The following is a 10,639-nucleotide window of genomic DNA, read 5'->3' on the forward strand; positions in this document are numbered from 1 at the left end:
GGGGGCGCTGCGGGCGCGGAGCGGGCGCGGGGCGCGGAGCGGGGGCGCAGCCGGGCCGGGGGCTCCGCGCTCCGGCTCCTCTGCGGCCGCGACCCCCCCGCAGCCCCTCCGCGCCCCGCAGTCCCGTGGGTTCGGTCTCTCGGACCGGCAGAAGGGAAGGCTGCGCTCCCACGGTGATGCGCGGGGCTGGGAAGGGGGGGTTTTGTCCATGTGTTGATTTGGGGGGGTCCCGAGGATGTTTGGGGTGCGGGGGCAGAGGGACGGTTCTATCTGCGGGATTTGCGCTGCATGCTAGGAACTGCGTGTTGTGGACAGGGTTAATAAAATAATAATTCTACCCTCCTGAGGTGGCCGGGGGGTGTTGAAGGGGTGCGGAGCGGCCCCGGCTCGTTCCTGTGGGGTAAAGGAGGGGAGGAGAAAAACACATGCACAAAAAGGGGGAAAAAAAGGAAAACCCGCCCGCACCACCCAGCGGCCCCGCGCGGGGATAACAAACTCCAACTTAAAAAAACTTCCCGAGCGCGTCGGGGGGCGCGGAGGAGGCGGCGCTGCCCAGGTGCGGGTCGGGGCAGGGCCGGGGGGTCCTGGCTGCTCCCCCCGCCGCGGGACGCGGGGAGGGGACCCGAGCTCCGACCCCTTCCCCACCGCTCCCTTCCCCACCTGGGACTCGCTTTGCGCGGCACAGCCGGACCCAAGGGGGGCTTTTGTTGCATCCTGGCAGCCGGAGGGGGCTGCGGGTGTGTGTGTGGGGAGAGGGTGAATCTGGATGGTGTTGGGGAGGAGACAAAGGGGTTTTTCCGAGGCCGGGGGGGAGTCGGAGTTTCGGTAAATTCTCCCCGGTGCAGAGGGGAAACAGTGGCTCAGGAGAGGGGCTTCAGCGGGCTGCGGGGTGAAGGAAAGCAAGGGCACAGCAACTTTATAATCGACTTTTTATTAAGGTTATAAATTTAAACAAATCTGAACAGTTTTACCCGGTGATATACAATTCCATATGCACAAAAATACAGGCTTACAAACAAAGAAAAAGGAGCAGAAAAAAAAAGAAGACCCCAACAGACCGTTTGGCAAAGCATCCTCAGTTACACACAGTGCTGATACCGTGAAGTTGGGAGTGGGCAAAAGAAAGAGGAGGGGACGACGACCAGAAAACCCACCTTTTTACAACAAAAGGTTTTTCTTTAAAAAAATAATGTAAAAAAAAAAATCAAGAGATTCTACAGGAGACAATCTCTTCACAAGACCAAACACTGCTGGTTTTATGATTGGGAAGGCTAAAACCAGAACAGTTAAACTTAAGGAAAAAAAAAAAAAAAGAAAGAGAGGGGAGAAAAGAAAAAAAAAAGGGGTCAGACCCGACACACACATTGGAGACGTGAGTCGTGTTACACGGGTACCTGCGGCATCACAAGCACACACCGAGGCGGAGGCTCCGGGCTGCCGGGGGTGGCTCGCCCCCTCGCCGGCGTGGCGAGGCGCAGCCCGGAGGGACCCCCGGCTCCTGGTTTTCCCCTTCCCACATTCAGCGCTCAGAACCCTCCAGCGCTCCCCTGGCACAAGCGGTGGGAAGAAGTCACATCGCACACGTTTCTTCTGGGAGGAAAGTTGAAGTGTTTTCATTTCTGCCTTTTTTGTTCTTTTAAATATATAAAGAAACGCACAAAAGCGCCGGGGCAGCAGCGGCTTTCCCCTGTCCGCGCCCTGAAGCGCAGCGAGCCGGGGGCGGTGGGAGCCGCGGGGCGGCCCGGGGCGGGGAGCGGGGCCGGGGGCGCTCCCGCCGCGGGGTCCCGGGGCCGGTGCCGGCTCTCACGTGGCGCTACCGGCCGCCAGCACCGGCCCCGGGAAGCCCGCCGCGAAGAGAGCCCGAGCGGACACAAAGAGGATTATTTAAATAGGTGCCTCGGTTTTGTTTTTGTTGTTGTTTGTTTTCGTTTGTTTGCTTGTTTTTGTTTTTTTTTTTTTTCCCCTCTTATCTCTGCAAAAATAAAGTCCCAAGATCTTAGATTTTTTTTTTCTTTATTGTACAATTTATAAAACACTAGCGCGGCTCAGCCCCCCCGCCTCCCCTGCGCACCCCTCGGCACCCCCCTCCCCTCGCCCCAACCCCCCTCCCTGCCTTTGTTTCAGGGTCCCCCCTCCGGAGCCGCCGTCCCTCGGATCGCACCCCCGTTTTGTCAACAGCCCCCCCACACCCCGTCTGCTCCCCCACTTCTCTCTAAAACGCGACGATGGCCCGAGTCCAGGCTCCCAGGCTCGCCAGCGCCTGCTTGCTGCACAGCTGCCCGTTGAGGGGCTGCTCCGAGTCCGCCTGCTGCCGGCTCACCAGCCCCGTGAAACCGGAGCCGAAGATGGAGATCAAGTTGGAGATGTTGGAAGAGTCCTGGGGGTGCTCGGCGCTGTACTCCTCGAAGCGGGCGCGTTTGGTGCACGGGGCGAAGGGGGGGCCGCCCGCCACCCCGCCTCCCCCCGGCTCCCCTTCCTCCACCCCCTCCTCTTCCTCCTCCTGCCCCGGGTAATACTTGCGCTTGGTGCCGGGCGCGGGCGGCGGGGAGGCGAGCCCCGGTGCCGGCTGGCAGCAGCAGGGGCACTGCGAGCAGCAGTCCTGGTGCAAGTACCCGTTCTCCACCGTGGTCACGACGTGAGTGTCCAAATCCAGCACCGTGGTGCGGCTGCTACAGTGCGGGGCCCCGCCGCTCCCGAAGTCACAGCCGGCGGCGTAGAGCAGCCCCGGGGCCGCGCCGCCTCCGCCACCGGGACCGGCGCTGCCGGCGGCCCGGTAGAAGCCCGGGGACGAGTCTCTGCAGGGCGCTCGCTGCATCTCCGGCGGCACCGCGCACACCGGCACCTCCAGCAGCTCCGCGCCGCCCCGCGCAGCCCCGCAGCTCCGCGCCTCGCGGTCCTGCGTGTCGGCGGGCAGCGGGAGCGCCGCCAGCTCCGGCGGGGCGGCGGCGGCGGGCGGCGGGCAGGCGGGCATGGCGAGGAGCGGGGCGCCGTCGGGGTAGTGCTGCTGGCGGCGGTAGAGCTCGGCGTAGCGCTCGCTCAGGTAGAGCTGCCGGGCGTTGCGGAGCACATAGGAGACGAGCAGGTTCTTGTGGAGCTTGATGCCGCCTCGCTGCGTGCGGGAGCTGTGGATCTTCCGCAGGGAAATACTGATCAAACTCTGCGCATCGAGGGTGCACTCCATCCTCCTCCGGCCCCTCAGCATCGGCTCTCGCCGCCCGCGCAGCCAGGCACCCCGGCCCGCATCCACACGGCAGCCGGGCGGGTGCGGAGGGTCGTAAGGAAGGAGGATAAAGAGGCGGGGGGGGAGGGAATAAAGGGGAGGGGGGGAAGGGGAAAAGGGGGCAAAGAGCCTGAGGTCGCTGGAGAAGGGGGGCAAATAGAGAGGGGTGTCTTCAGCGGGCGGCCAGCGGCGGGAGCAGCGCGGGCATCGCCGGGGGCTCCCGCTGCTGCCGCCGCCGCCGCGCTCCGAGCACGGACGGCGCGGGCGGGCAGCGCCACCAGCGCCGCGCGCGCCCCCGCCCCGCCCTCCGCGCGGCCCCGCCCCCCGCCCGCCCCTCCGCGCGCGCCCGCCCGCCCCGCCCACCCGCGCGCGGCACCCCCCCGCCCCCCCCGCGCCCAGCCCGTACCTGTCGCGCAGAGACACTGAACGCCCGCCCGCCCGGCCCCCGCCTTTTATACCGCCGCGCCGGCCCGCGAGCCCCGCCTCCCGGGGCCGGCGCTGCCAATGGAAAGGCGGAGAGCGACTTAACGGGCGGGCAGCGCGGCCAATGGGAGTGAGGCGGGCGCCTCGCGCCGTTCAAATGGTGCCAGGCGCGGCGCGGCCCGTGAGGGCGGCGGGCGCTCGGCCGGGCTGGGCGGGGGGCGCTGAGGGCACCGGGGGCCCCGCCCGAGCGGCGGCGGGGCCGGGGCGCCGCCTCCCCGCGCCGCTCCCCTCGCACAGGTGAGCGGGGGGCGGTGCCCGCCCCGGTGGGCGGCCCCGAGCCGCCGCGGGGGCGGGGGCGCGGCACGCCCCGCCCTGTGACACCCCTGAGGCACCGCGTATCCTCGGCAGGACCCTCGGTGGTACCGGCGCCGCCTGTGACTCCCGTCCCCGCGGATGCTCCGCTCCGCTTTGGGCTGCCCTAGCCGCGGGGGTTGCCGGATACCCCCGCGGCGGGGCCGCCTCTTGCCGTGCCTGCGGAGCGCCCGCCGTCACCCGCGTTCGAGGGGGGTCCCGGCTTTCCCCCGATGTGGGGGCAGGACCGCGCATCAGTCACTCCTCACAAAGTGCCCCAATCACACCTGGTTTTCCCCCAAAGTGAGAGCAAGACCGCGCTCGGGTTAATTATGGGCTAATTAAGGCATTCCGTCCCGCCTCGGGGCACACGGCAGTGTCGGTGGAGCAGGGCAGCGCAGCCCCTGCTCCTCCTCACAGAAGGGTGTGAGGGGAGGGGTCTGGGCCGGTCCCTGTGGGGTTAGGGACCGCAGGGGCTCAGGGGTGGGTTTGGGGGATGCAGAGACTCAGGGGTGTCCCCACGTTTGTTCTTTAAAAGCTCCAGTCAGCGAGTGACCCAGTCGCCGCGCCCGGGGAGCTGTAGCACCCACCGAAGCTGGTGACACCACAGAGCAGCAGCCCTTGTCCACCAGGTAAGAGCTGGGGGGCTCAAGGCAGGAGGCTGCAGTGGGTGGGAGAAGGGGCTCAGACACGGATAGCCAGGAAGGGACTACAGTGCTGGGGTAATGGGAGCCGCTTCTGAAATGGCATCTTCTGTAGAGAGCAGAAGGTAAGGGAGAGAGGAGGGAGGATTTCCACTGACTGCAGAGGTTCTCCAGGCTGGGTGTCTGCTTTGGGGTCACCCTGGCATACAAACCTTGGCAGTGGCTATGAGCAGCCTCGTGTCTGCGAGTGGTGGGGTACCCATTGGAAAGAAAACCTCTGAAGCCCTTGTTCCTGCTGTGCAGCCCAAACTCCAAACCACAGGAGCAGGGACACAAGGTGATCACCGGGGTCATCAGCTCACTGTGCAAAACCCGGGATCCATGGGGAGCTTTGAGGGGGATGCTTGGAGGGCTTTTCCTGTTGCCTGGCCTGGCTGTATTCTGCTGGCTCAGCTTGACACTGTCCTCCACTGAAGGAAATGGGAGCAGACCCAGCACCACAGAGGATTTTGTTCCTGTGGAAGGGTGGTTGGGGCAGCAGCTGAGCTAGGGCAGCTCACTGCTCCCTGAGGAGCAGCTGGCTAAGTCTTGCATGCTCATGGAGCAACCTTCTCCACAATCTGCCTTCAGCCAGGCAAACTGGGGTGAATGATACTCTGTGCTTGCCCAAGCTCTTGTAAGATGTTCTTGTTCCTTGTTCATAACATAAAAAGTGATCACAACCCGTCCAAAGGGTGGCTGTGGCTCAAGGCAGTGGGTACAGGCAGTGTTGGAGGTGGGGGGTTGTTCTGTGTCCATCCTCTCCTCCACCAGGCTCTCTCTTGTAATTCTCCCTGGCTGCAAGTTGGCTTTTCCAGGGCTGTGGCTGCACAGCAGCTGGAGGTTCAGAAGGTGATAACTGGAGCTGGTCTGTGCAGATACTACGGGATACAGCAGGATTGGGTTTGGACACATTGTATAGGTCAGTGCTGAGCTTTGGGTGTTTGGAGGCTTGAGCCAGGTCTTGCTGCTGCTCAGTGAGATCAAAGGCTCTGCCATCATGGGCTGTTGGAGTTGGTGCTTGTGGACTGAGCCACAGCTGCAGCTCTGCAGCATTTTCTCTGTCCTCATGGGTACTGGGGAACCAGGGCAGCAAGCACTGCTGCTGCCAACCTGTGCCATATCCTCCACCCAGCCAGCGCAGGCAGTGATTTCTTCTCCTGCTCAGCTGGCATTTGCTGCTCTCTGGCTCATCTCCAGCTATAAAACTCCAGTTTAGGTGGTCCAGGCTAAGAGTTTGAACTGCCCATTGGCCGACTATGATGGGGTGGCTTGGGCAGTGCAGATGGGGCCAAGCACAAAGCATTGCCCTGGCAGACACCCTCTGCCCCGAGCTCCTGCTCACCTTCCCACCTATGACTTGAGCATGGCCTCAGGACACTGCCCAGTGCTGGCCCTCTGCTTTTTAATCATCGAGTGGCCCAGCTGGCCTCGAGTTGCACATTTCAGCGAAGGGTCAGGTTTTGCAGAGCTCTGCTTGCAGCAGTGCTGGGTTTATGGAGCTGCAGAGGGTTGTGCATCCTCGGGGCTGGTCGGGCACTGCGGGGCAGCCCTGGATGCAGGAGCTGCCGCTGTCTCTGGCTGTCAGAGAAGTGCCCTCTGCTGTAACTGCCTGAGAAGCTTCGTGGCACCAGGAAAACCTGAGAGCTCAGTAGGAGCCTCTAGGAGATGAAGATGGAATTAAAACTTTAATCTTATTTAGACTCTGGGTAATTAATATAAAGGCTGTAAAACGTGGGCCTGATCCTGGTGCTGGCTGCTGGGCACCGTGCTGTGGCAGGCAGGGCAGCAGCAGCTGCAGGCTGGCTCTCCTCCCCAGCTGGTTCTCCTGGCAGGTGCCAATGTTTTGTTTGCAGACACAGTGGCTTTAATCCTGGAGCTGGGACGGGTTGTGCACTGCAAGAGCCATGCTGCTTCAGTTTGGCCTGTGGACTCCAAAATCTCCCAGAGACAGGAATCTGGCTGGTACCTGTCTTGGCACACAATTGCAAGCTCTGCTTTTCTAAAGAGGATAACGAGTCCTGTCCATTTTCTGGCTCTGAAGCAGCAAGGTGGGGCGGGCAGGATGGTTTTGGTGCTTGCCTTTCTCAGGAAAACCTGTGTGTCCTGTCCAGCATCCCTATTCCCTGGTGTTGGGGTTTAGGTGTCCTTTCTATGGGCAGGGCCCCTAAGGACTGCTGCAGTGGACAGTTCATGTAGAACCATCTTGGTTAAATGCAATTCCAGCTTTTACCTAGCCTTTATATGGTCAGGACCATTATTTCCCCAAAGGAGAAGGGAATGGGCCCAGAATTTGCTCTCTGAAGTGCTGAGCTACACATTTTCTGGTGTAGATGATGCTGGTCCTGGGGACTGCCTGAGATGTGGGCGCTGTGGGGCTGCTCCTGGGCTGGGGATGGTGCAGCTGTACCACACCTGGTCCAGCCTTGCTGATGTCCTGGTGCCAGGGCTGGTTTTGCAGCCATCGATCCTGCAGCAGGATCCAGCAGCAAAACCTGGCGGTCCGCTGCTCTCAGCTGCAGAGTAAACAAGCTGGCAAGAGAAACCATTTTGCTTCAGCTAGTAGGAGAAACCCTTTTTAGGTAGCACTTCCAACTGGCAATGCTCTCCTTCATTAACCCCCTCCTTCCCTTTCCAATGAAACGTAAATTTGCAGCGATTGGAGATCAGGCACTTGCCAGTGCAGCTTTGCCACCCAGAGCAACGAACACAGACGTGAATTTACTGCTTGATCTCATAATTTCAGTGCAATTAGACTGGCTGCTATAAAGCAATTTCCCCTTGAGCCTCAGAGTCCTGGGCCTGGGCACTGCCCATCTTTTCTCAGACATGGAAACGGAGGCCTTTGGGTATTGGCTGAAACACGAGTTTTTTTGGGTGCACCTGGAACTTGACTCCCTGGAGATGTGTCTATGAGCTGGAGCTGCAAGTGCCTGGCATGTCTGAAAAGGAGCCTGCTTTTCAGGCTTACTTATTACAAGTCAGGCACCCAAAGCTAGTGGGAAAACAAGCCAGAACAAGGTTTTCAGGCTGAGCTTTAGGAGCAGGGCTGGCTTCTGCCACCTTCTTCTCTGTGCTGGGTAAGCTTAATGTTGCCTGGCTCCCCAGGCTATTCCCCATCTTGAGGGGACTTATAGGGCAGACCCACAGGTTCTGCTGCAGTGTGTGGGGAATGGGGCATGTCAGCTCCCAAAGCCAGCAGCCCTTGGCGAGGCATATCCATCTGTATTGATTGAGCAGGCTGTGGGTAGGGCTGTCACCTCGCTGTTGTAGCTGTTAGCTCTTTCTTTCAGCTTTGGTATCACAGTCAAATACTTTGTATAAAATCCTGGAGAAAAAGGGATTGAAACCATACTTAAAAAGCATCAATTTAATTATCTGTTCTCTATGCTTTTAGGTGGGGAGCTGTATAATGCCTCCCAAGTGTCACCGTGGCACTGGGCATGGATGACATGCTCAGTGTTTTGATTTGGTCTGCTCCTACCTAAATTCACCAACTCATTTCTTTTGTTCCTGGGAACCACTGTGCAGGGTATGGGCGCTTCTGTAAGCTTCCCTGCCATTGCTTCATGGCCTTTTGCTGCTGTGTGACCAAACACCTGTGCCCCATTTGGTGCTTACAAACTCTCCTAGTGCCTACTGGAGTGTTCAGAGGTCCCTTGAATGGAAATTATATAATTCTTCTTTTGACTTATCCTGGAAGAGTGGAATTGAGGAGGTTATTGCTGCCAGGATCCTACTGCTGATCCTCTTCTGAATGGCCTCTACTTATCCTGCTGCAAGGGGAAAAACGCTGGCTCTGTTGGCCAGCTGGTGATGTGACCCAAAGGAGAAGGGGGTTTCTTGTCAGTGCTGATGTATTTTAGCCCATTGATGGCTTGCTGTGCCCACAGGTCAAACTGCAGTAGCAGATCTCTTCCTTCCTAGAGATGAGGAGGGGAATAAGCTGCTGATGGTGTAAGCAGTGCTGTGGGTACACATGGAGAGGCTGCAGTGTCCTGGTTGGTTTTGGTGTGATTTGTGTGGCTCATCTCATGCCCAGAGCTGCTTGTGTGATGCTCTCCAGGGGCATCATTGAAAAGCTCCTGGCACAGGCACTTCCCTATGTCTCTAACAAACCTGTCCAGCTGTGCTGGTTGCTGTTGGTGCCTTGTCTTGTTGTTTCTGGCATTTGAAGGCCATTGATCTCCTGCAAAACCATGGCAGGATGGTAAAGCTGCAAGATAATGGTGTTTGGCAAGCTCGGGAGCTGCCCCTTTGGGAAGAGGGGACAAACTTGGGGTCTACTGCTTCCTATGAGCGTTTCACACCTTGGACTGGGTGCTGCCCTGGGCCCTGCCAGCCAAGGAGCTCATTAAACCTCCCTGACAGATGGGGTGCTCATCCTTCTCCTGGGGTCATGTGGTATCCTAGGATCTCCTCTGACACTGTGGGAGAGAAAGCAAGTCTGTGCCAGGGGACTCCCTCAGGAGCTGCTGTGGGGTCTTGCTGCTGCTGCCCTAAAGCATCACTTCCAGGAGCCATGAGGTGCCCTGGGCAACCAGTGCTGTTTGCTGTGCTGTGGTATCTGATAGAGACCTTATTTTAATTGCTAGGTCAGATATCCTGCAGTCTTTATTGCTGTGTAGCCAAGAGTTGATCCCTGGACTTGGTCTGACCCCGAGCTGCAGCTGTAAATGAGGCTGTACTGGAGCACAGTTCTTACCCAAACTGGAAGTCTGTCTCCAACGCCAGCATGAATGAGGGATCTTACCTGCAAATCCTGTTCCCGTCTGTCCTGGGTGGAGCAGGACAGGACTTGATGGGGACTGAACTGGATTTGTAATCGTGCTCCCTGCTGGCGATGGGAGCAGCAGGCTCGGAGGAGGCTGGGCATCACCTGCTATAGGGTTCTGGGAGGGGTGGAGACCGGGCACCTGTGATCTAGGGCTAATCCTGCCTGTTTCCCCTCCCATCTCCCCTGTCCCGTGGTTTCTAGATATTCATCAGAGCAGGGCAGGGCCTGTCTTACCACACAGGCAGTGTCTGGTGTGAGGGACCCTCGGGTGGCTCCTGTGATGGGCATTGCTCATTTCCAGTGACACGACCTGCCCAGGGCTCGGGGTGCCACATGATGCTTGGCATTGAGGGCAACCAAACCGAACTCTCTGTTCCTGCCAGATCTGTAGGGAGGGCAGTCGGGGTAAAAACTGTAGTAAAGTTGGAGCTCTGGCTCACCTGGGGAACGAACGCTGGAGTGCTGAATGGCAGTTTGGCCCCAGGCATGGTGGGGTCCCAGTGGGGATCTCCTTCCCCGCTGAAAGGGACTCTAGGAATGCTGGAGTGCAGCGGGGCTCCGAAAGGGTTAATGGCTGCTCGTCTGCCATGGAACCTCCAGCCGTTCCCGGGCAGAGCCCCTCCGGCCGAGAGCAGCGTGGCCTTACGGTGCCCCGCGGATGGACGGACAGCCGGCGGCAGAACTACAATCCCCGGCAGGGAGCAAACCCCCGGGGTGTGCCGGGACTGGTAGTCCGGGGCTTGGCGTGGGGGTCCCCGCTGCCACTCGTGGCTGGGGCTGGGGGACCCGGAGGGAATGTGCCGGCTCGGGGAGGAGCCAGCGTGTTCACCCACTTTGTTGTTATATACCTTAAAGGAGCAGTGGCTGTGCCCGAGCGAGCTCCCTAGCGGAGCCGCGCAACCCGGGCTGTGGGCTTTTTAAAGATAAAAATCACTCGCGTGGCCTCCCTTATTAACGACATCTCCCTCTCCCAGTAACTCCTTCGGCGCCTGGGCATCGGCAGCCGGCGCGGTGCTGGGCCCGCCCGCCGTGGGGCTGCTGCGCTGCGCTGGACCGCTCTGGTCCTGCATCCCCGCCAGAGCATCCTCCTCCGGGCGCTCTCTCTCTGGGAGTCCGGAGATGCCGGGGTGTGAGTGCCGAAACCCCCAGCGCTCTTCATGCCACGGAAAATCTATTTCCTTGCAG

At 59.9% G+C, this 10,639-nt stretch overlaps 1 protein-coding gene and 1 long non-coding RNA gene across 6 annotated transcripts in view; one reads left to right on the forward strand and one right to left on the reverse strand.

The window, feature by feature from the left end:
- Positions 1 to 915: 915 nt before the first annotated feature.
- IER5L (immediate early response 5 like) lies at positions 916 to 3,507 on the reverse strand. Its single transcript, XM_021551420.3, has one exon. The coding sequence runs from the start codon at positions 3,200 to 3,202 to the stop codon at positions 2,213 to 2,215; it is 990 nt and encodes a 329-aa protein (XP_021407095.1). The 5' UTR covers positions 3,203 to 3,507; the 3' UTR covers positions 916 to 2,212.
- Positions 3,508 to 3,753: 246 nt separating this feature from the next.
- Positions 3,754 to 10,639, forward strand: part of LOC144247411 (uncharacterized) — a 120,444-nt gene continuing 113,558 nt past the window's right edge. For 2 of the 5 annotated variants that reach the window (XR_014958776.1, XR_014958777.1), the window contains exons 1-2: positions 3,992 to 4,297; positions 4,533 to 4,626. This is a non-coding gene — a long non-coding RNA (uncharacterized LOC144247411). Of the gene's footprint in view, positions 3,941 to 3,989; positions 4,298 to 4,532; positions 4,627 to 10,639 lie in introns of those variants that run through there. The other 3 variants (XR_014958778.1, XR_014958780.1, XR_014958779.1) reach the window with 3 other exon arrangements.

Source organism: Lonchura striata, chromosome 17 (assembly GCF_050655825.1).
Source record: "Lonchura striata isolate lonStrDom1 chromosome 17, ASM5065582v1, whole genome shotgun sequence".
Lineage (NCBI taxonomy): Eukaryota > Metazoa > Chordata > Aves > Passeriformes > Estrildidae > Lonchura > Lonchura striata.